Source organism: Rutilus rutilus (assembly GCF_951802725.1).
Source record: "Rutilus rutilus genome assembly, chromosome: 13".
NCBI lineage: Eukaryota > Metazoa > Chordata > Actinopteri > Cypriniformes > Leuciscidae > Rutilus > Rutilus rutilus.
This window is the reverse complement of record NC_140218.1, coordinates 13,341,032-13,366,101: the sequence shown is the minus strand read 5'-3', so window position 1 is coordinate 13,366,101 and position 25,070 is coordinate 13,341,032. Positions and strand designations below refer to the sequence as shown.

At 37.1% G+C, this 25,070-nt stretch overlaps 1 protein-coding gene across 1 annotated transcript; it reads left to right on the top strand.

The window, feature by feature from the left end:
• The first annotated feature begins 838 nt into the window (after positions 1 to 838).
• Positions 839 to 11,475, top strand: marchf9 (membrane-associated ring finger (C3HC4) 9). The gene is made up of 4 exons (XM_084429044.1): positions 839 to 1,301; positions 8,796 to 8,951; positions 9,083 to 9,275; positions 10,443 to 11,475. The coding sequence occupies exons 1-4, from the start codon at positions 957 to 959 to the stop codon at positions 10,775 to 10,777; spliced, it is 1,029 nt and encodes a 342-aa protein (XP_084285170.1). The 5' UTR covers positions 839 to 956; the 3' UTR covers positions 10,778 to 11,475.
• Positions 11,476 to 25,070: the final 13,595 nt, after the last annotated feature.

The following is a 25,070-nucleotide window of genomic DNA, read 5'->3' as shown; positions in this document are numbered from 1 at the left end:
GCTATCACACCCTGCGAAGACGGAAAATAGGCGAATCTGCGCACGGTGCCTTTTATTTTTCCCTTTCTGGAAGCTCCATCTTCCTTTGAACGTCAACGTGGCGAGGAACCATATCGGGCCGGGAGGGGGATGGTGATGAACTTCAAATGGAGACGAGATGCTGGCATTTCCCCACTGCTCCTCAGCCAAAACTCCCTTTATTATTATTGCTGTTTTTAAAACACCAACCGAATGGATTCTTCTGAGCTCTGTGTTCGGGATGGGAGGTGGCGTTGGAATATGTCAATGGGGAGATGCACAAGGAAATTATGTGAAAGCTTCGTCATGATGCCTCTGATGAACAATAAACAAAACTATAGGATTGCAACTGAATCCCACTTCCAGCTCTTTTGGATTATGTTTTTATGCTGAAGGATCCGCGACGATGACTGTATGTGGCAGTGATGCTCTGCAATAGATAAATGCCATTTCGCATCTTCCTCGTCTCTCATCCGTGCATCCAGGCTTTGGGTTGCTGGGAGTTTATGAAAATTACATCTCTTTAGAGCTGAAACAATGCATCGCTGGCTATTCATTGCAATACCATAGGCTTATTATTGTCGACCTGTGATGATTGTAACAGCATTTAGAGAAGCAACATCGGCCATAACAAGCACATACATGCCATCAGACGGAAAACAACAAGCACAGAGATTTTTCTGACCAATTACCTTTGGTTTGGACACTTTCCTCTGAGGCTTTGGGGTAGCAACTGCATTTCTGCCGAATAAAATATTAACAATAGGCCTAAACGAATCAATAACAACAACAATACCAATAAAAACAATAATGCATAATAATAACAACAATATATAAAAATAACAACAATAATATAATCATTATATATAATCATATTTTTTTCTGTTAACAATTAAACAATTTCGTTTCAGCCATATAACACACACATGTAGTCAAACATGTTCAAGAACCGGATCCGCATGTTTTTTAACGAACTGAAGGTGCTGGTTTTCATGCGATCCGGTTCTTCTCGACGCTCCGACAGTGACGCAGAGCCGAACAGACGCTCGGACAGAATGAGGGGGCTCGGGATGGGCGGCTGCGGATGGCCGCCCTTCGTTGACTGCTCCAGCCGCGACGATGAGGAAGAATACTACGGGAGCGACCCCAGGCCCAGGAGCCTGGCGTTTGAGGAGAAAGACCCGAAACTGCAGGCGGGCCTGGACGCGGTCAGCCTCACCAGCAGCACGGCCAGCGGCATGAGGACACCCCAGTGTCGAATCTGCTTCCAAGGGCCCGAGCAGGTATACCTTTATACCTTTAAGGCCTGTGTGTGTGTTTTCTTTAGTCTGTTATTGCCGTATTTGCTAAATGTAAACGTTGGTGGTTGCTACACCATTTTGCACATGCGGCTTGTTATTGTTACTATAGTGAATTACTACAGCTCCACAAAGTACGTTGTTCATCGGCATTGCTCATTTCGGTTACACTTTATTTGAAGGTGTCCGTGTTACAGTGTAATTATACATTAAAGTACTGTGTAATAGTAATTAACTACATGTACTTACTATAGGGTTAGAGTTAGTTGCATGTAATTATACATGATTTATAGTTATTACTACAGTAACTACATGTAACGTGTAACAGGGACACTGTAAAATGAAGTGTTACCCTCATTTGTTGTTAATGCACTGATATAATTATGCACTTGTCCAAAAGGAAATATTTTTTAATGTTGGCTAAATACGCTTACATGAACACTTGGTAACACTTTATTTTACAGTGTCATTGTTACATATGTTACATGCAGTTACTATAGTAAAACTATAATATATGCATAATTACATGCAACAAACCCTAATCCTAACCCTTTAGTAAGTACATGTAGTTACTTAATATTATTCAGTACTTAAACGTATAAGACACCTTAAAATAAAGTGTAACTGAACACTTTAATATGATTTCTTACAATAATAATAAATAAAATAAACTATTATACGTAGAGAAATAATTTGGTATTAAGTATGTGCAGTCTAAAGACAACTTTAACTTGAACACGACTTAACTATTTGCGCAAATATGCATTTAGTTCTACAAAACATGCATAATATTGTGTTTATTAATATTGTTCTGTAGTTTTGCTTGCTTACAATAAATATAAAACATGAATTGTTGGTGAAGTATTGGCAACGTGTTTAGCTCACGGAACAAAGACCATCGGCAACACGTCGTAACCTAATAATGCATTTCTCTTTTGATGGGATACAGGTATGCCATTGGAGCATGTCGATTTACAGGTTCAATATGTCCACACAATTAACCTCTCTATTGCTTTTTTATGAGCCGTGGAACTGTGTGGAAATGTATAGATCCTAATGTGGATGTTAAAGCCCCGGACAGCCTGAGGCTGATTCACTTGCGATGCAAAGACAGTTGTACATACAGCCTATAAGCTGGATTCACATGATCTGGAAGAAATGTTTGGAAAAACAATAATAATTGCATCTTGCATTAGTTTTTTTTAATTGTAAAGATGGTCAGGAGCAAAATAGATGTGCAATGTTTTATATCGCATGATGGATGACCTGCTTGATTTGTCATCCGATGAGCTGAACGTCTGTATTAGCGTAATCAGATTCTCATGGATAAATCAGCGTGCGTTTGTATTTGGATCGTATAGGCGGAACACGGGATGGATGTTTGGTCAGCAGCCAAGCTGCGAAACAACAGATGTGCGCAACCTGTAAAGCTCGTCTGCTGCAAGTTAGCCGTAGACATCAGCTAATATGGAGAGATGTTAGTGATGTACCAACACAATCCATCTGGCAGTCCATCTGATTTTGTCAGCCTCGGTGTGTTTTTCAATGCGAGATGCGTTTGAGTGTAAGCCTGCCGCTCAGGTAGATTGTTTAGTGAGCTGTTGAAAGTGCCGGACTGACAGAAGAAAAACAGCCACTAGAATAAAGACATGAGGAGTTCGCTGTCAGGATTTTAGTCTGAGTCATTCATTGTTATTGTTTAGATGGTCATAACTGCACCAGTTGGCAGAATTAAAGCGATAGGTCAACCAAAAATGGCAATTCTGTCATTTACTTACACTTAAGTCGTTCCAAACCTACATGACTTTGTGCAACAACAAAAAAAAAAAAGCAAAAAAAAATATATATATTGAGGAACACTGTACTCTAAAACAACATTGGACCCCAATGACTTTCAGTAAAAAAAAAAAAGTATTTAAAAAAAAAATTAACCGCATATTTCTACATTGGTGTCCAGTTAAAATAAGCTGTAGGCCTATATTTTTCTGAATTTTTTATCGTATTACAATATTTCACTATATTATTGTAGATATTTTACCAATGCCTAATTCTGTTTGGGGAGGTTGTTAAAAATGTTGATCACACTAGTCTACTTTAATGTATATGTGTACATGAACATAACATGCTTCTGAAAACGAAATATTTCTCTTATTTTCAGTCTCTCCCATTCACTTTCAATGGCCGTCCATTTTTGACCGGGAACACCACAAGTATGACTTTGTGCCATTTTGTACAAAATAAAAGTTTTTCAAAACAAACTTCCTTGTGAAACATTAAAGTAGACTAGTGTGATCAACAGTGCAAATCTTTTTAATATTTTATTTAATATTGTGAAAATTATTCATAAATAATGCTTTTTTTACTCAAAAAATTAGATACCTAATCTCAGATAAATGAGGCTCAGATGCAAACAGAAATATAAAACCAGTCCAAATTGAAAGAGAACAAGTTGACAAAAAGATTGAATCCAATATTGGATGATAATATAGCATAACAAGTGAAATTTATAAGCTATTTTTTGTAGGCCGGTCATTTTTGACCGGGAACACCACAAGTGTGACTATGTGCCATTATTTACAAAATAAAAGCATTTCAAAACAAACTTCCTGGTGAAACATTAAAGTAGACCAGTGTGATCAACAGTGCCAATTTTTTTCCCATATTTTTTTCCATATTTCCAAAATTATTCATAAATAATGCTTTTTTACTAAAAAAATAAAATAAAATAAAAGATTCCTACTCTCAGATAAATGAGACCTACGATTAATCAGATTGCAAATAAAAATACAAAACTAGTCCTAATTGAAAGAAAACAAGTTGACAAAAAGATTGAATCCAATATTGGGTGATAATATAGCATAACAAGTGATTTATAAGCTATTTTTTTGATGACCATTTTCTCCAGCATGATTGTGCCTTAATGGAAGCAAGAAAACCCATAAATTAAATATTTCGTATACATTTTATGTGATTAACTTTAAAATGTTCAAACTTAATATTTATTTCCACAATATAATTAATTACATTTATTTATTTATTTTATTCAAATTAAAATGATTATTATTTTTTATTCATTTAAGTTTATATATATATTTTTTTTATTATTATTATTTGTATACTTTTTAATTGATTTATTTTTTTTGCAGATTTTTATTGTGGACACAGTAGATCCAACTGTTTGTTTTTCACGTACGGGACTGACTCAATAGTGCCGAGTAAAAGTCTGATCTCTTTACTGGCCTGCTTCTGTGTTTAACAGACAAATTGAGATGAACACATTATAAATCTGTGTTTCTTCTCAGAATCAATAGTGATTATTAAGCTTAAAGTGGTTCTGATTCTAGTCACACCTCAAAATTGCATTTAGACACGCTGGTACCACGGTTAAAGAATCGATGCAATTAATGATCACAGATTGCTTTCCTCCTTTTCTTCTTTTATGCCGCAGTACTTCAGAAGCCATTCAGTCTTTCTCTAAAGATTATATCATTCTTACAGTCCTTTATCTCTGCCCCACAGTTGGACATCCTGTTCTTTATCCTCCACTTGTTATTCACATTGGATCTATTGTATGTTCTCTTGGCAGCTCTCTAAATGCTGTACTCTTACATGTGTAATGTTAGTTGATTCATGGTTTCTTCTTGCTAAATATACCTGGCACAGTCATTTTCAGTGGTTTTGCTGGATGCTGTATTATTAGTGGTTCTTGCTCATACTTAGGGTTGAGGATTTGAACAAACCCCTCATTTTAGATATAATTTTTCTAGAAAATTGCACATGCCTAGTTAGGGCTGCAAAGTCTAGATAAAAAAAAAGTTTTTTCTCATAAAAAATTACAAATGCAATAAAAAGCTACTGGTTTGCTGTGCTTGTTTGTAGGGCTGCACACTTTGGCCAAAACTGTGTGATTATATATCAATATGAAAATATAATAATATTAATAGTTAATATAAGTACCTTTTTTTTAAATACCCCATTTTATTTTACAGTGAAATATTACAATAGTAATATTTATTATTTTGATTAATATTATTATATCAATGAAAACACAATAGTAATAATAATAACAATATTAATAATATAATTATTGTTATTATTATTATTATATATTATATATTTTTATTTTACAGTGAAATATAACAATAGTAATATGTATGATTTTGTTTAATATTTTATATCAATATGACAATAATATAATTATTTGTGTTATTATTATGATTATTATATATTTTAGATATTAATTTTACTGTGAAATATTACAATAGTAATATTTATTATTTTGTTTATTTTTATGTCAACATAATGATAATATAATTATTATTATTATTATTAGTAGTAGTAGTAGTAATAAATATTCAATATATTTATAAATATTTTTTATATACTCAATTTTATTTCACAGTGAAATATTATAGTATTTATCATTTTGTTTAATATTTTTATCAATATAACAATATAAGAATATTAATAAAAATAATGATAGCAAAAATAATAAATAATAATAATATAATATAATTTTTTTTTCTTAAAATACTAATACTTATTTTACAGTGAAATATTTCAACATTAATATTTATTATTTTGTTTAATATTTGTATTTAATAATAACATATTTATAGCTGTCTTAATTAATTTTAAAACCATCAAGCTTTTATTTTGGCGGAAGACTGCAGAGAAAGCTTCTTAAAGCTTTTCCTTTGTTGACAACAGCCTAGCAACCGCATAGCAACCACAGAATGCACCAGAGTGACAGCTTGCAAAAGCTGCTGCTAATTTCTCAAAAGCTTTTTTCCCAACAATCCTGGAGCTGCAGGACTTTCAGAGGTGTGTATTGATTGAGTGTCTGGAGCAGTAGAGGAGAGAATAACTCACCCGTCGTCTTTTAACTGCACACTCTTCAGATCCTCCACACGCTCGTAAGTCTGGAGTCCAAAGCTCACGTCAGCAGCCGCATGCACACTGTGTCACTGATCGATTTATCATTTGTAACGGCGGACAGGTTCATGAGTAATATCTCATTTACGTAAATCAACTGGACCACAGCACTGTCCTGGTGGGCAGTCCAGTCATGAGGATCGTTGGTTCTGCGGCTGTAATGCAGCTTTAGAAGGCAACAGATGTCAGCTTTCAGCAGATGTGTTGTGTCGTGATCCCACTGGACGCTCACGTGATCATCTGAGACTCTGGAAACCAACGTCTTTGTTTGGAAGCACTGGACGAAATTAAAGGAGAACTCCGGTCAGTTTTAACATTGAGCTCATTTTTTTGTACATTTGGAGTGCTGTCAGTACAGAGAACAATGACAAAAATCGGTGTTGCCTACACCGAGTTATCCTCGTTTTAAAATTTGCACCCTGTTGACTTCAATGGGGCAAGTTTTAAACCTGCTTTTAGCCTCTTAACATCCTTGATGTGTCATTACAAGTGCACAGGTCATGTGAGTGATTCCTTCGGAGTGAACGCGGGTGAATCTGACTGCAGTAGATGTGAAAGATATTGATAAAAATGATGTTTATTCAGCCAGCGCACATACCTGTATTTACATCCTGTTTTCGGTCGAAGTCCACAGTAGTCGATTGTCGAGTTCACGCGGGTGATCATAGGTACTAAACCTATGCGCGTGAACTCGACAATCGATTACTGTGGACTTCGACCGAAAACAGGATGTAAATACAGGTATGTGCGCTGGCTGAATAAACATCATTTTTTATATATTTCTTTCACATCTACTGCAGTCAGATTCACCCGCGTTCACTCCGAAGGAATCACTCACATGACCTGTGCACTTGTAATGACACATCAAGGATGTTAAGAGGCTAAAAGCAGGTTTAAAACTTGCCCCATTGAAGTCAACAGGGTGCAAATTTTAAAACGAGGATAACACGGTGTAGGCAACACCGATTTTTGTCGTTGTTCTCTGTACTGACAGCACTCCAAATGTACAAAAAGATTTGCTCAATGTTAAAATTGACCGGAGTTCTCCTTTAAATCGGAATGATAGTTTATGTTAGTCATATATGCAGGAATATAAAACAGGGAAAAACAGTTTCATCTGTAATGTTTTATTACACAAATCTCTTGGTTACTTGATTCTGATTGGTCAGTTGAACAGTTCAAACATGTTTTCAACATTGATAATAATCAGAAATGTTTCTTGAGCTGCAAATCATCATATTAGAATGATTTCTGGAGGATCATGTGACACTAGACAGGAGTGATGATGCTGAAAATACAGTGTTTCTGTTGCAAGAATAAATTACGTTTTATAATATATTCATACAGAAAACTGATATTTTACATTGTAATAATATTTCACAATATTAAGATTTTTACTGTATTTTTGATCAAATAAATGCAACTTTTTTCAAAAACATTTCAAAAACAAAAACACATTAGTTTAGTCCAATTCTCACTATTAACTAGTTGCTTATTAGCATGCACATTACTAGGATATTGACTGTTTATTCGTACTTAAATAGCACATATTAATGCCTTATTCTGCATGATCATATTCTAAATGCCTTAATCATACTTAATACCTAAACATAACAACTACCTTACTATTAATAAGCAGTAATTAGGAGTTTATCGTAGTTAATAGTGAGATTTTGACCCTAATCTAAAGTGTGACCACATTTTTTAATTATTGAAAAATACAAGATATAATAGCATTGGTTACACTTTATTTAAAGGTGTCCGTGTTACAGTGTAATTATAAATGCAAGTACTGTATAATAATTATTAACTACATGTACTTACTATAAGGTTAGGTTATTACTACAGTAACTACATGTAACATGTGCAACAAGGACACTGTAAAATAAAGTGTTACCATAGCATTTCCAGTTCAGTTCACGTCTACATGTCCAAATAAAGCTGAATATGCAGGTCTGGGACTTAATTGTGTTGCTCGGGATTTGACTGGATCATAATAGTTTGGCTATGATATTTTTGGCTAATCTTATTTCTTCCCACTCACAGCCTTGGTGACGCCAGCAGAAAAGAGGCTATTTCAGAGGCAGAGAAAGTTATTATGATTGACAAAACATATTTTCCTGGCACAATAGACCTTATGTAGCTCCGCCTCTTTTCAGCTCTGCGCTCGTTGAGTTCTGTCTGACGGCTTTGTATTTCCACAGCATGAAGGTAAGATCTTACGGGTTTATGAATGAACCGCTCGGTTTTTAAAATCTTCCCGGTCTACTGACATCTGTTATGACATCCGCTTCAAGCATTACAAAGCTCATGATATCTATAGTTAACTACAATAAGTAAATCCACTTCACCAGTTGTTGAATCACTCTTCAACAGCGATGCCATAGATATATACAGAGCTACCGCAAAAACGGAAGTTCAAAGACAAAATTCAAAAAATGGCGGCGCTCTTGTTTCTCTGGTGCATAGGGTCTATAAGTCCAGGAACGTTTATTACAATAGTAAATAGTATGGTGTTTTGATTGTGTTCTCTCGTGCCTGCAGGGGGAGCTGTTGAGCCCATGCCGCTGCGACGGCTCCGTGCGCTGCACACACCAGCCCTGCCTCATCCGCTGGATCAGTGAGAGAGGATCCTGGAGCTGTGAGCTCTGCTACTTCAAGTACCAAGTCCTGGCCATCAGCACCAAGAACCCGCTGCAGGTGAAGCGTCAGTTTGTGAAGTATCTGGGTCAGGGCTAAGCACTGGCTAGCATCTCTATTTATAGGCTTCTACAAGCAAAGCGAGAAAATGCCATCTTATTGTGTGTTTTTTTTAATGTTGTGTGTTTCAGTGGCAGGCGATTTCTCTGACGGTGATCGAGAAGGTGCAGATTGCCGCCATTATCCTGGGCTCTCTCTTCCTCATCGCCAGTATCTCGTGGCTGGTGTGGTCTTCTCTCAGCCCGTCCGCCAAGTGGCAGCGCCAGGACCTGCTCTTCCAGATCTGCTACGGCATGTACGGCTTCATGGACATCGTGTGCATAGGTGAGAAGTACAACCACATGGATAAATCAGTGCAAACACACGTTTGTTTTAGGACCTCTCTTTGACTTCCTATATATAGACTAACTATAGACTAATAGACACACATTTGCATATACGTATGATTGGATATGTGTAAATGTAAATTTGTTACTCTTTACGATAAGGTTTGTTAACAGTTTACCATGGTTACCATGTTTAGATGGTTATGTTCATTTCTACATATGTTGATATATTGTAACATTACAATGAAACAATATTTATTTTGTGAACAATAAATAGTATAAATATAATATACTATTGTTAATAACTTTCATGATACTTTCGTTAACAATACATGAACTGATGATACTGATGTTCATTTATGCAATATATTTTGTAAAAAATAATTATATTATTAAAAATTATGTTCATATAATTTTATATGCACACTTATATATGTATATATCATTTGTAATCATTTTTATGTAGTAAAGCATTAGGTATCTTGAACTAACAATGAACTATACTTTTTAAGCATTTATTAATCTTGGTTTGGTGCTAATTACACTAATAGGCTACATTTTAATATGTCAATATTGCAAAATAATAAGTTTGAGTATATTGTGAATGAACATCAGTTAAGTTATTTATAGTAATATTCAAATTAATAAAAAATAATTAAATTTAATATCAAAAATGTAAATGGTAATTTACATAAACATTATATATTATTGTAATATATTTTTAATTTATATAAACATAATTTGAATAATATTTTAAAAATTTATTAATTTGTACTTTTTTCATTTATGTAACGTATGTTACACGTATGATCATTTATGTTATGTAATGTTACTATGTAAAATACAATGCATATAAAATATATATATATTTTTTTTTATATTAAAAAGTATTGTTTATATAAATTAAAATATATAAACTATTTTTTTTATATATTCTACAATAATATTATTCAGGTTAATTTATGTGTCATATATATATATATATATATATATATAATAAAATAATATTAACCTAGTCCTAGATGAATAAATGCTGTTAGAAATCTTGTTCATTGTTAGTTCATGATTCCTAGTGCATTTTCTCATGTTGCCTAAACAATTGAACCTTTTTGTAAAGTGTTGTCGAATCAATAAGTAACATCCCCTAATCTATAATTCCCCACAGGCCTTATTATCCACGAGGGCTCATCCGTGTACAGAATCTTCAAGCGATGGCAAGCTGTAAACCAGCAGTGGAAAGTATTGAACTATGAGAAGGCGAAGGACTTGGGAGACCCGTTGAGCTCCAGCAGTAAGGCAGGCAACCGCGGCTCACGCAGCAACACGCACGGCCTGGCCAGCGGCAGCAGGGGGGGCCAGCGAGTGCGCAGGTTAAGGACTATCCTCAACCACCACTGCGGATACACCATCCTCCACATCCTCAGTCAACTGCGGCCCAGCGACCCGCGGCTCGGCACCGCCACCAACCGCGAGGTGGTCATGCGGGTCACGACCGTATGAGGTCGGACCGGAGAGGGGGGAACAAAAAGATGCCACCGCGTTTCAGGCTCCAAGCGCCTTTTCCTGGAAAAGACAGTTTCGCGATGCCAGGATGATCGCGATTTTTTTCCTTGCATAACGTCTCACTTCGACTTTTTAAACGGACAGGAGCGCGACGAACAATGCGTAAGACATTGGCGCCATTAATTCCTGGAGTTTCTATTGGCGAGACTCTCATGATCTAGCACACAATTGCATTTTTAGTTCGATTTCCTCGCTGGTGTTGTTTTTTTATCGATGCGGTTTTTAAAACTTTTTGATTTTCTAAGGGAGAATGGCACATGAAGTGACACCGACATGTGATGTATATGGCGACTCATATGGACCTATTGTAAATGATGTTTACGGATGCTTCTGACGCAGCAAGAAAGCCAACCATAACCAAACGATCACAACACAATAACCAGGGAAACGAGATACGAATTGTTACATACTAAAATATATCAAAGGGGAGGGTGCAATAAGACATAATAAGATTATACAGAGAATAAAAAGTAAACATTTAAAAGAATTTGATCTTCTCTGCAATAAAGATACCTGTACATTTTACAGTGACCTTTGCATGAGGGTAGAGTTTTATGCCTCCTCGACACATGGACATGATGAATTTGTTTTATTCAGAATGGTGCTCGTTTGAATAAACACTACTATTCATCTGCTGTTTGTGAAATGCATCATCACACAAAGGCTTTTGTTCGTTTAAGTGGGTTACAGACACACACCTACAGTACACTACTTTTTTGTTAGCGGTTTGGAAGGTTTGCATACAGAGCTTTCAGTTGAATATGAACACCAGTGAATTACAATCATTTTTTATCATAATGCACAAATAACATTGCTAATTTCACCTTGATTTGAAAGGACATTTGATTAGCCTTAGTATCCAAAATGCAGTTGAGCACGAACATAATTTGTCATAATGTTAATTAACAATACTTAAAAAAAAAAACTAAAAAAAACACACAACAACAATGGAAGTAAATGCAGATATGGTTTGGAGGATTCAAAAGAATATAATTGCTTGATTTATTTTATAAAGCGGTTCGAAATTCATTAAAACTTACCTCTTAAAAGAAATTCCAGGAGCTCAATTGACAAAATGTGTTTCATAATGTTGAATATTATTTTATTAAAAAAAATGTATGTGCCCTCATAATCTTTATAATAACTTCCCCTCCCTTTTTTCTTTCTCTGATGACGTGTTTACCGCCATGAGGGCGGGGCAACCTGTCACTCACATGAGTTCCACCAATAGCAAACCACAACCATCCAATCAATTCCCCATGGACAAAAAGAAAGTTCAGAGAAGCCGTTTCACTCAGATATACAATATTACAATAGTGAAGAAAACACTTTCACAACTTCTGTTTCATGCCGACTTTAAAGGAAAATTCTGAGTGCAATATGTTGCATATAATTGACAAAATATGTTGATAGCATGAATTTTTTTTTTTTTTTTTTGTGGAAATCAACATTATGCAGAACATTGCGTCAATTGGACTTAACATATTGAACCCGGAAGTTTCCTTTAAAGGGATAGTTCGGCCCAAAATGATATTTAACCCATGATTTACTCACCCTCAAGCCGTTCGAGATGCATATGTCAATCTTTTTTCAGACAAACGCATTTTCAGTTATTTTAGAAAATGTCTTAGATCTTTCAGTGGTTATAATGTGAAGCTATGGGGTCCACCTCCTTCAAGTCCCAAAATGTGCATGCATCCTTCACAAAAGTAATCCATCCGGCTCCAGGGGGATAAACGAAGGCCTTCTGAGGGTAATCCGTGCGGTTTTGTCGTAAAAATATTCATATTTAAAACTTTATAAATGAAAATAACTGGCTTCCGGTAGCGGTCGACGCGCGTTCACGGAGATAGCGTAGAACGAACGTGATAGCGCAGCCAGAGAACAGAGCAAAACAAAACTCTACGTTCGTTCTACGTCACGACGCTTCCTACGCTACGTCCTACGTCATACGCCAGCATCCATCTCCGTGAACGCGCGTCGACCGCTACCGGAAGCCAGTTATTTTCATTTATAAAGTTTTAAATATGAATATTTTTACGACAAAACCCTCAGAAGGCCTTCGTTTATCCCCCTGGAGCCGGATGGATTACTTTTGTGAAGGATGCATGCACATTTTGGGACTTGGAGGAGGTGGACCCCATAGCTTCACACTATAACCACTGAAAGATCTAAGACATTTTCTAAAATAACTGAAAATGCGTTCGTCTGAAAAAAGATTGACATATGCATCTCGAACGGCTTCAGGGTGAGTAAATCATGGGTTAAATATCATTTTTGGCCCAACTATCCCTTTAACAAGTCATTTTATTTTTGTCAGTGTAAAGGTGGTCACATTTACCACTGTTCTGTGAATGTTCTCAAGCGAAATCCAGTCATTTCAATAGGAAGAGGGTGAAACACAGGGTGAAAGCTTTTCCCATGAAGATTTCGCACCGGGTTCAAGTTGGTCATACAGATTTGTTGCGTTAACCAACATAAATCTGCTTGGTTTGAAAGCGACTTCTGTGTGAGCTGTGCTTTGTTCATCGCTACGCTATTTATTTCCTACGAAATTTTGCTAAAGTGACGGCTTCTACCATTTGGGTGTTTTAAACAGTGATGACGTGTTGCCTGGTGGCAGAAAATGACAGTTCTGAAGTAGCAGGAAAGAATAAAAAAAATAAAAGGTAATTTTGAGATTTGTGATCTTACAATTCTAAGAAGAAAATCAGAATTGAAAGATATAAACTCAATATTCTGTCCTTTTACCTTAGAATTGTGACTCTCACACGCTTTTCAAAACCTTTTCCTCATCATCAAACCTAAAACAGCTGACGACTTTGCCACATTCTTTATAAATAAAACAACCATCAGCGGCCAATTTTCCACACCACAAACTGAAACACACATCTTAACAGCTAACACACACATTCCCCCCTCCTCCTCTCCGCTCTCGGAGGCAAAAGTCTCCAAGCTTATCCTTTCCAATCCCACTACTACCTGTCCGCTTGATCCCATTTCTTCTTCAGTTGTACCTGCACTCACTCACATCATCTACACCTCTCTTTACACTGGTACATTTCGCACAGCATTTAAGCAGGCTCGGATAACTCACTAAATCCAGCACTTTTAGAAAACTACAGATCCCTTCTTCCATTTATTGCTAAGACACTTGAACGAGTCGCGTTCAACCAAGTGTCTTCCTTTCTTACACAGAACAAACCACCTGGATAACAACCAGTCTGGTTTCAAAAGCGGCCACTCAACTGAGACTGCTATGCTCTCGGTTATTGAAGCTCTGAGACTGGCAAGAGCAGCTCCCAAATCCTCAGTACTCATCTTGCTGGATCTGTCTGCTGCTTTGACACAGTTAACCACCATATCCTACTGTCAATCCTAAGGATGAAGGGCATCTTAGGAACCGCACTCCAGTGGTTGAAGTCTTACCTCTCAGGTAGGTCCTTCAGAGTGTCGTGGAAGGGTGAGGTGTCTTAGTCGCAACATCTAGCTAGTGGGGTGCCTCTGGGCTCAGTGCTTGGACCACTTCTCTTCTCCATCTATTTGTCATCACTAGGACCTGTCATTCAGAAACATGGTTTTTCCTATCACTGCTATGCTGATGACACACAACTCTACCTCTCATTCCAACCAGAGGTTTTGACAGTAGCTTTTCGCATCTCAGCCTGCCTGACAGACATTTCTTGCTGGATGAAGGACCGCCATCTTTAACTCAGCCTTGCGAAGACAAAACTACTTGTGATCTCAGCCAACCCAACACTTCATCACAACTTCTTTATTCATCTAGGTTGGTCAACCATAACTCAGAAACCAGAAAGCCAGAAACCTTTGGAGTTGTGATTGAACTTCACAGACCACATTGCATATGTGCAAGTTATTCTGCAAGTGAACGGCGCCTTGTGGTGCCATCCCAAAAAGGCACAAAATCACTTTCACAGACCTTTTCGTAATGACCTGCCCAACTTAACCTAACAAACACTGGTAGTGTTGTACAACAGGTGCAATTTATATGATATTATACAAAATATTTTCATGGATCATCGCTCAACAATGAGCTGTTTTGCAGTTTCAACCCTCTCAGGTAACAACACTTGTGAAGCCAACAAACAAATCTCATACTGTGTCTTGACCTTGATCCGATGCATCTTTGCTTTAGCTCTTCATAGATTATCACTCCAGGCTCCAAGCATGAGGTCTCCTGGGCGCCACTATCATTGGGCGGCCCTTGCAGAGGTCACAGCGCTGCAGGGAGGGCATCTGTCACATACGTTCACCTGGCAGATGTGTGTCAACGCCAGAAACCCACTGCGAGTCCTCTCACAATGTCACACCACTGAAACATCCAAAGACAGCAGCACCAGTGTCTAAAGAGTTTAAAAGATGTTCTGAGATTAGAATGTGTAGTCATTGCGTTCAACCATATGCTTATATTTACTTGGGATTTAAAGATCTTGGCAAGCAAATTGCTTAAAATTTGGCTTTACTTGGAGCAAGTTAGTATCTACAAATGCACATGGTCCCTGGAACCATTCATTGAGTTTACATTTCACAGTTATGAAAACAAAATGAATTGCAGGATATAAACTCGCAATTGTGAGAAGAATAGTCATAATTCTGAGATAAAAAGTCGCAATTTCCTTTTGTATTTTTCATTCTGTGGGGGGAAAAAAGCTTCCAAAGGTCTCATTAGTTAACATTAGTTTAACGAATTAACCAACAGTGAGCTATACATTTGTTAGTTTTTATCTTCGTTAATGTTAATAAAAATACAATTGTTCAATGTTCGCTCATGTCAGTTGAGGTCCATTAAATAATATTATACGATTTTAAAAATGTATTAGTAAATGCAGAAATTAACATCAACTAAGATTAATAAATGCTTTAGAATTTTTTCATTGTTAATTCATATTTGCTAATGTAGTTAACTAATGTTAACAAATGAAACCTTGTAAAGCGTTACTAATTTGAGTTCAAACTGGAAAGGTATATTTTATTATACTAGCAGCCTCATATAAAATATTTATTTACAAATATTATTAGATACAGGGCTGCACAGTCATGAAAATATTTTGTTTTAAATGGTGTTTTACAGGCCTGGAAAAGTCATGGAAGTTTATATAGCAAATAAATACAGTAAATATATTTATTTTTTTCAAGTAATGCTTGGCTAAATATTGGCCTTAAAATGATGCAAGTTAAGCTCCATCCACACACAAAAATAAAATCAGCATTTTTTAAGCCATTACATCAACACCTCTCATAATGGGAGTGGGGGAACGGATTCCGACAGCTGGTTTTTTTTGCCGTCGGATTCTGTTCCCCCTATGTTTATTGAAGAATAAGGTTCTAAGATTTATCAACTTGCAGCAAATTGCTAGCCTCAATAGCCTAGTGGTCAGTTCCCTGACAATATTAGTTTTTTTTTAGCTTTGGGCGACCCGAGTTCAAGTCCCGGTTCGTCAAAGTTTCTTGATTCTATACTGTCCTATCATAATAAAAGGCAAAAAATATATTCTTTAAACTGATGCAAGTTAAGCTCCATCCACACACAAAAATAAAATCAGTATTTTTTAAGCCATTACATCAACACCTCTCATTGTGGGAGTGGGGGAACGGATTCCGACAGCTGTTTTTTTTGCCGTCGGATTCTGTTCCCCCTATGTTTCTGACACACTGAGGTTCTAATATTTATCAAATTGATGCTGTTTAAGATCCATCCACACACAGAATAGAATAAGCATATTTTAAGCCGATACATCAACATCTCTCATCATTGGGGTGGGGGAACGGATTTCGACAGCTGAACTATTTGCCGTCGGATTCTGTTCCCCCTATGTTTCTTACACAATGAGGTTCTAATATTTATGACATTATAGCTAATTAATAAAGCCAATAGCCTAGTGGTCCGTACACTCTGCACATGCATTCATTGTTTTTCAGCTTATTATGACCCGAGTTCAAGTCCCGGGTCATCGAACTTTCTTGATACTATACTTTCCTATCATAATAAAAGGCAAAAAATATATTCTTTAAACTGTTGCAAGTTAAGCTCCATCCACACACAAAATACAATCGGCATTTTTTAAGCCATTACATCAACACCTCTCATAATGGGAGTGGGGGAACGGATTCTGACAACTGTTTTTCTTTTTGCCGTCGGATTCTGTTCCCCCCATATTTCTGACACACTGAGGTTCTTATATTTATCAAATTGATGCTGTTTAAGCTCCATACACTCACAAAAATAGAATCAGCATTTTTTAAGCCATTACATCAACACCTCTCATAATGGGAGTGGGGGAACGGATTTCGACAGCTGAACTATTTGCCGTCGGATTCCGTTCCCCCTATGTTTCTTACACAATAAGGTTCTAATATTTATCAAATTGAAGGAAGTTACTAGTCTCAATAGCCTAGTTGTCAGTACCCTGACAATATTTATTTTAGCTTTGGGCAACCAGAGTTCAAGTCCAGGGTCGTCGAACTTTCTTGATACTATACTTTCCTATCATAATAAAAGGCAAAAAATATATTCTTTAAACTGTTGCAAGTTAAGCTCCATCCACACACAAAATAGAATCAGCATTTTTTAAGCCATTACATCAACACCTCTCATAATGGGAGTGGGGGAACGGATTCCGACAGCTGTTTTTTTGCCGTCGGATTCCGTTCCCCCTAGGTTTCTTACACAATAAGGTTCTAATATTTATTAAATTGTAGCATTTTGCTAGCCTCAATAGCCTAGTAGTCAGTCCCCTGACAATGTTTTTTTTTAGCTTTGGGGCGACCCGAGTTCAAGTCCCGGGTCATCGAACTTTCGTGATACTATACTTTCCTATCATAATAAAAGGCAAAAAATATATTCTTTAAACTGTTGCAAGTTAAGCTCCATCCACACACAAAAATAGAATCAGCATTTTTTAAGCCATTACATCAACACCTCTCATAATGGGAGTGGGGGAACGGATTCCGACAGCTGTTTTTTTGCCGTCGGATTCCGTTCCCCCTATGTTTCTTACACAATAAGGTTCTAATATTTATTAAATTGTTGCATTTTGCTAGCCTCAATAGCCTAGTGGTCAGTCCCCTGACAATATTTTTTTTTAGCTTTGGGGCGACCCGAGTTCAAGTCCCGGGTCATCGAACTTTCTTGATACTATACTTTCCTATCATAATAAAAGGCAAAAAATATATTCTTTAAACTGTTGCAAGTTAAGCTCCATCCACACACAAAATAGAATCGGCATTTTTTAAGCCATTACATCAACACCTCTCATAATGGGAGTGGGGGAACGGATTCCGACAGCTGTTTTTTTGCCGTCGGATTCGGTTCCCCCTATGTTTCTTACACAATAAGGTTCTAATATTTATTAAATTGTTACATTTTGCTAGCCTCAATAGCCTAGTGGTCAGTCCCCTGACAATATTTTTTTTTAGCTTTGGGGCGACCGGAGTTCAAGTCCCGGGTCATCGAACTTTCTTGATACTATACTTTCCTATCATAATAAAAGGCAAAAAATATATTCTTTAAACTGTTGCAAGTTAAGCTTCTTCCACACACAAAATAGAATCAGCATTTTTTAAGCCATTACATCAACACCTCTCATAATGGGAGTGGAGGAACGGATTCTGACAACTGTTTTTCTTTTTGCCGTCGGATTCTGTTCCCCCCATATTTCTGACACACTGAGGTTCTTATATTTATCAAATTGATGCTGTTTAAGCTCCATACACTCACAAAAATAGAATCAGCATTTTTTAAGCCATTACATCAACACCTCTCATAATGGGAGTGGGGGAACGGATTTCGACAGCTGAACTATTTGCCGTCGGATTCCGTTCCCCCTATGTTTCTTACACAATAAGGTTCTAATATTTATCAAATTGAAGGAAGTTACTAGTCTCAATAGCCTAGTTGTCAGTACCATGACAATATTTTTTTTAGCTTTGGGCAACCCGAGTTCAAGTCAAGGGTCGTCGAACTTTCTTGATACTATACTTTCCTATCATAATAAAAGGCAAAAAATATATTCTTTAAACTGTTGCAAGTTAAGCTCCATCCACACACAAAATAGAATCAGCATTTTTTAAGCCATTACATCAACACCTCTCATAATGGGAGTGGGGGAACGGATTCCGACAGCTGTTTTTTTGCCGTCGGATTCCGTTCCCCCTATGTTTCTTACACAATAAGGTTCTAATATTTATTAAATTGTAGAATTTTGCTAGCCTCAATAGCCTAGTGGTCAGTCCCCTGACAATATTTTTTTTTAGCTTTGGGGCGACCCGAGTTCAAGTCCCGGGTCATCGAACTTTCTTGATACTATACTTTCCTATCATAATAAAAGGCAAAAAATATATTCTTTAAACTGTTGCAAGTTAAGCTTCTTCCACACACAAAATAGAATCAGCATTTTTTAAGCCATTACATCAACACCTCTCATAATGGGAGTGGGGGAACGGATTCTGACAACTGTTTTTCTTTTTGCCGTCGGATTCTGTTCCCCCCATATTTCTGACACACTGAGGTTCTTATATTTATCAAATTGATGCTGTTTAAGCTCCATACACTCACAAAAATAGAATCAGCATTTTTTAAGCCATTACATCAACACCTCTCATAATGGGAGTGGGGGAACGGATTTCGACAGCTGAACTATTTGCCGTCGGATTCCGTTCCCCCTATGTTTCTTACACAATAAGGTTCTAATATTTATCAAATTGAAGGAAGTTACTAGTCTCAATAGCCTAGTGGTCAGTCCCCTGACAATATTTCTTTTTAGCTTTGGGGCGACCCGAGTTCAAGTCCCGGGTCATCGAACTTTCTTGATACTATACTTTCCTATCATAATAAAAGGCAAAAAATATATTCTTTAAACTGTTGCAAGTTAAGCTCCATCCACACACAAAATAGAATCAGCATTTTTTAAGCCATTACATCAACACCTCTCATAATGGGAGTGGGGGAACGGATTCCGACAGCTGTTTTTTTGCCGTCGGATTCCGTTCCCCCTATGTTTCTTACACAATAAGGTTCTAATATTTATTAAATTGTAGCATTTTGCTAGCCTCAATAGCCTAGTGGTCAGTCCCCTGACAATGTTTTTTTTTAGCTTTGGGGCGACCCGAGTTCAAGTCCCGGGTCATCGAACTTTCTTGATACTATACTTTCCTATCATAATAAAAGGCAAAAAATATATTCTTTAAACTGTTGCAAGTTAAGCTCCATCCACACACAAAATACAATCGGCATTTTTTAAGCCATTACATCAACACCTCTCATAATGGGAGTGGGGGAACGGATTCTGACAACTGTTTTTCTTTTTGCCGTCGGATTCTGTTCCCCCCATATTTCTGACACACTGAGGTTCTTATATTTATCAAATTGATGCTGTTTAAGCTCCATACACTCACAAAAATAGAATCAGCATTTTTTAAGCCATTACATCAACACCTCTCATAATGTGAGTGGGGGAACGGATTCCGACAGCAGTTTTTTTGCCGTCGGATTCCGTTCCCCCTATGTTTCTTACACAATAAGGTTCTAATATTTATTAAATTGTAGAATTTTGCTAGCCTCAATAGTCTAGTGGTCAGTCCCCTGACAATATTTTTTTTTAGCTTTGGGGCGACCCGAGTTCAAGTCCCGGGTCATCGAACTTTCTTGATACTATACTTTCCTATCATAATAAAAGGCAAAAAATATATTCTTTAAACTGTTGCAAGTTAAGCTCCATCCACACACAAAATAGAATCGTCATTTTTTAAGCCATTACATCAACACCTCTCATAATGGGAGTGGGGGAACGGATTCTGACAACTGTTTTTCTTTTTGCAGTCGGATTCTGTTCCCCCCATATTTCTGACACACTGAGGTTCTTATATTTATCAAATTGATGCTGTTTAAGCTCCATACACTCACAAAAATAGAATCAGCATTTTTTAAGCCATTACATCAACACCTCTCATAATGGGAGTGGGGGAACGGATTTCGACAGCTGAACTATTTGCCGTCGGATTCCGTTCCCCCTATGTTTCTTACACAATAAGGTTATAAAATTTATCAAATTGAAGGAAGTTACTAGTCTCAATAGCCTAGTGGTCAGTCCCCTGACAATATTTCTTTTTAGCTTTGGGGCGACCCGAGTTCAAGTCCCGGGTCATCGAACTTTCTTGATACTATACTTTCCTATCATAATAAAAGGCAAAAAATATAATCTTTAAACTGTTGCAAGTTAAGCTCCATCCACACACAAAATAGAATCAGCATTTTTTAAGCCATTACATCAACACCTCTCATAATGGGAGTGGGGGAACGGATTCCGACAGCTGTTTTTTTGCCGTCGGATTCCGTTCCCCCTATGTTTCTTACACAATAAGGTTCTAATATTTATTAAATTGTAGCATTTTGCTAGCCTCAATAGCCTAGTGGTCAGTCCCCTGACAATGTTTTTTTTTAGCTTTGGGGCGACCCGAGTTCAAGTCCCGGGTCATCGAACTTTCTTGATACTATACTTTCCTATCATAATAAAAGGCAAAAAATATATTCTTTAAACTGTTGCAAGTTAAGCTCCATCCACACACAAAATACAATCGGCATTTTTTAAGCCATTACATCAACACCTCTCATAATGGGAGTGGGGGAACGGATTCTGACAACTGTTTTTCTTTTTGCCGTCGGATTCTGTTCCCCCCATATTTCTGACACACTGAGGTTCTTATATTTATCAAATTGATGCTGTTTAAGCTCCATACACTCACAAAAATAGAATCAGCATTTTTTAAGCCATTACATCAACACCTCTCATAATGTGAGTGGGGGAACGGATTCCGACAGCAGTTTTTTTGCCGTCGGATTCCGTTCCCCCTATGTTTCTTACACAATAAGGTTCTAATATTTATTAAATTGTAGAATTTTGCTAGCCTCAATAGTCTAGTGGTCAGTCCCCTGACAATATTTTTTTTTAGCTTTGGGGCGACCCGAGTTCAAGTCCCGGGTCATCGAACTTTCTTGATACTATACTTTCCTATCATAATAAAAGGCAAAAAATATATTCTTTAAACTGTTGCAAGTTAAGCTCCATCCACACACAAAATAGAATCGTCATTTTTTAAGCCATTACATCAACACCTCTCATAATGGGAGTGGGGGAACGGATTTCGACAGCTGAACTATTTGCCGTCGGATTCCGTTCCCCCTATGTTTCTTACACAATAAGGTTCTAATATTTATCAAATTGAAGGAAGTTACTAGTCTCAATAGCCTAGTTGTCAGTACCCTGACAATATTTTTTTTAGCTTTGGGCAACCAGAGTTCAAGTCCAGGGTCGTCGAACTTTCTTAACACTATACTTTCCTATCATAATAAAAGGCAAAAAATATATTCTTTAAACTGTTGCAAGTTAAGCTCCATCCACACACAAAATAGAATCAGCATTTTTTAAGCCATTACATCAACACCTCTCATAATGGGAGTGGGGGAACGGATTTCGACAGCTGAACTATTTGCCGTCGGATTCCGTTCCCCCTATGTTTTATTACACAATAAGGTTCTAATATTTATCAAATTGAAGGAAGTTACTAGTCTCAATAGCCTAGTTGTCAGTACCATGACAATATTTTTTTTAGCTTTGGGCAACCCGAGTTCAAGTCCAGGGTCGTCGAACTTTCGTGATACTATACTTTCCTATCATAATAAAAGGCAAAAAATATATTCTTTAAACTGTTGCAAGTTAAGCTCCATCCACACACAAAAATAGAATCAGCATTTTTTAAGCCATTACATCAACACCTCTCATAATGGGAGTGGGGGAACGGATTCCGACAGCTGTTTTTTTGCCGTCGGATTCCGTTCCCCCTATGTTTCTTACACAATAAGGTTCTAATATTTATTAAATTGTAGAATTTTGCTAGCCTCAATAGCCTAGTGGTCAGTCCCCTGACAATATTTTTTTTTAGCTTTGGGGCGACCCGAGTTCAAGTCCCGGGTCATCGAACTTTCTTGATACTATACTTTCCTATCATAATAAAAGGCAAAAAATATATTCTTTAAACTGTTGCAAGTTAAGCTCCATCCACACACAAAATAGAATCAGCATTTTTTAAGCCATTACATCAACACCTCTCATAATGGGAGTGGAGGAACGGATTCCGACAGCTGTTTTTTGCCGTCGGATTCCGTTCCCCCTATGTTTCTTACACAATAAGGTTCTAATATTTATTAAATTGTAGAATTGTGCTAGCCTCAATAGCCTAGTGGTCAGTCCCCTGACAATATTTTTTTTTAGCTTTGGGGCGACCCGAGTTCAAGTCCCGGGTCATCGAACTTTCTTGATACTATACTTTCCTATCATAATAAAAGGCAAAAAATATATTCTTTAAACTGTTGCAAGTTAAGCTCCATCCACACACAAAATAGAATCAGCATTTTTTAAGCCATTACATCAACACCTCTCATAATGGGAGTGGGGGAACGGATTCCGAAAGCTGTTTTTTTGCCGTCGGATTCCGTTCCCCCTATGTTTCTTACACAATAAGGTTCTAATATTTATTAAATTGTAGAATTTTGCTAGCCTCAATAGCCTAGTGGTCAGTCCCTGACAATATTTTTTTTTAGCTTTGGGGCGACCCGAGTTCAAGTCCCGGGTCATCGAACTTTCTTGATACTATACTTTCCTATCATAATAAAAGGCAAAAAATAGATTCTTTAAACTGTTGCAAGTTAAGCTCCATCCACACACAAAATAGAATCAGCATTTTTTAAGCCATTACATCAACACCTCTCATAATGGGAGTGGGGGAACGGATTCCGACAGCTGTTTTTTTGCCGTCGGATTCCGTTCCCCCTATGTTTCTTACACAATAAGGTTCTAATATTTATTAAATTGTAGAATTTTGTTAGCCTCAATAGCCTAGTGGTCAGTCCCCTGACAATATTTTTTTTTAGCTTTGGGGCGACCCGAGTTCAAGTCCCGGGTCATCGAACTTTCTTGATACTATACTTTCCTATCATAATAAAAGGCAAAAAATATATTCTTTAAACTGTTGCAAGTTAAGCTCCATCCACACACAAAATAGAATCAGCATTTTTTAAGCCATTACATCAACACCTCTCATAATGGGAGTGGGGGAACGGATTCCGACAGCTGTTTTTTTGCCGTCGGATTCGGTTCCCCCTATGGTTCTTACACAATAAGGTTCTAATATTTATTAAATTGTTGCATTTTGCTAGCCTCAATAGCCTAGTGGTCAGTCCCCTGACAATATTTTTTTTTAGCTTTGGGGCGACCGGAGTTCAAGTCCCGGGTCATCGAACTTCTTGATACTATACTTTCCTATCATAATAAAAGGCAAAAAATATATTCTTTAAACTGTTGCAAGTTAAGCTCCATCCACACACAAAATAGAATCAGCATTTTTTAAGCCATTACATCAACACCTCTCATAATGGGAGTGGGGGAACGGATTCCGACAGCTGTTTTTTTGCCGTCGGATTCCGTTCCCCCTATGTTTCTTACACAATAAGGTTCTAATATTTATTAAATTGTAGAATTTTGCTAGCCTCAATAGCCTAGTGGTCAGTCCCCTGACAATATTTTTTTTTAGCTTTGGGGCGACCCGAGTTCAAGTCCCGGGTCATCGAACTTTCTTGATACTATACTTTCCTATCATAATAAAAGGCAAAAAATATATTCTTTAAACTGTTGCAAGTTAAGCTCCATCCACACACAAAATAGAATCAGCATTTTTTAAGCCATTACATCAACACCTCTCATAATGGGAGTGGAGGAACGGATTCCGACAGCTGTTTTTTGCCGTCGGATTCCGTTCCCCCTATGTTTCTTACACAATAAGGTTCTAATATTTATTAAATTGTAGAATTGTGCTAGCCTCAATAGCCTAGTGGTCAGTCCCCTGACAATATTTTTTTTTAGCTTTGGGGCGACCCGAGTTCAAGTCCCGGGTCATCGAACTTTCTTGATACTATACTTTCCTATCATAATAAAAGGCAAAAAATATATTCTTTAAACTGTTGCAAGTTAAGCTCCATCCACACACAAAATAGAATCAGCATTTTTTAAGCCATTACATCAACACCTCTCATAATGGGAGTGGGGGAACGGATTCCGACAGCTGTTTTTTTGCCGTCGGATTCCGTTCCCCCTATGTTTCTTACACAATAAGGTTCTAATATTTATTAAATTGTAGAATTTTGCTAGCCTCAATAGCC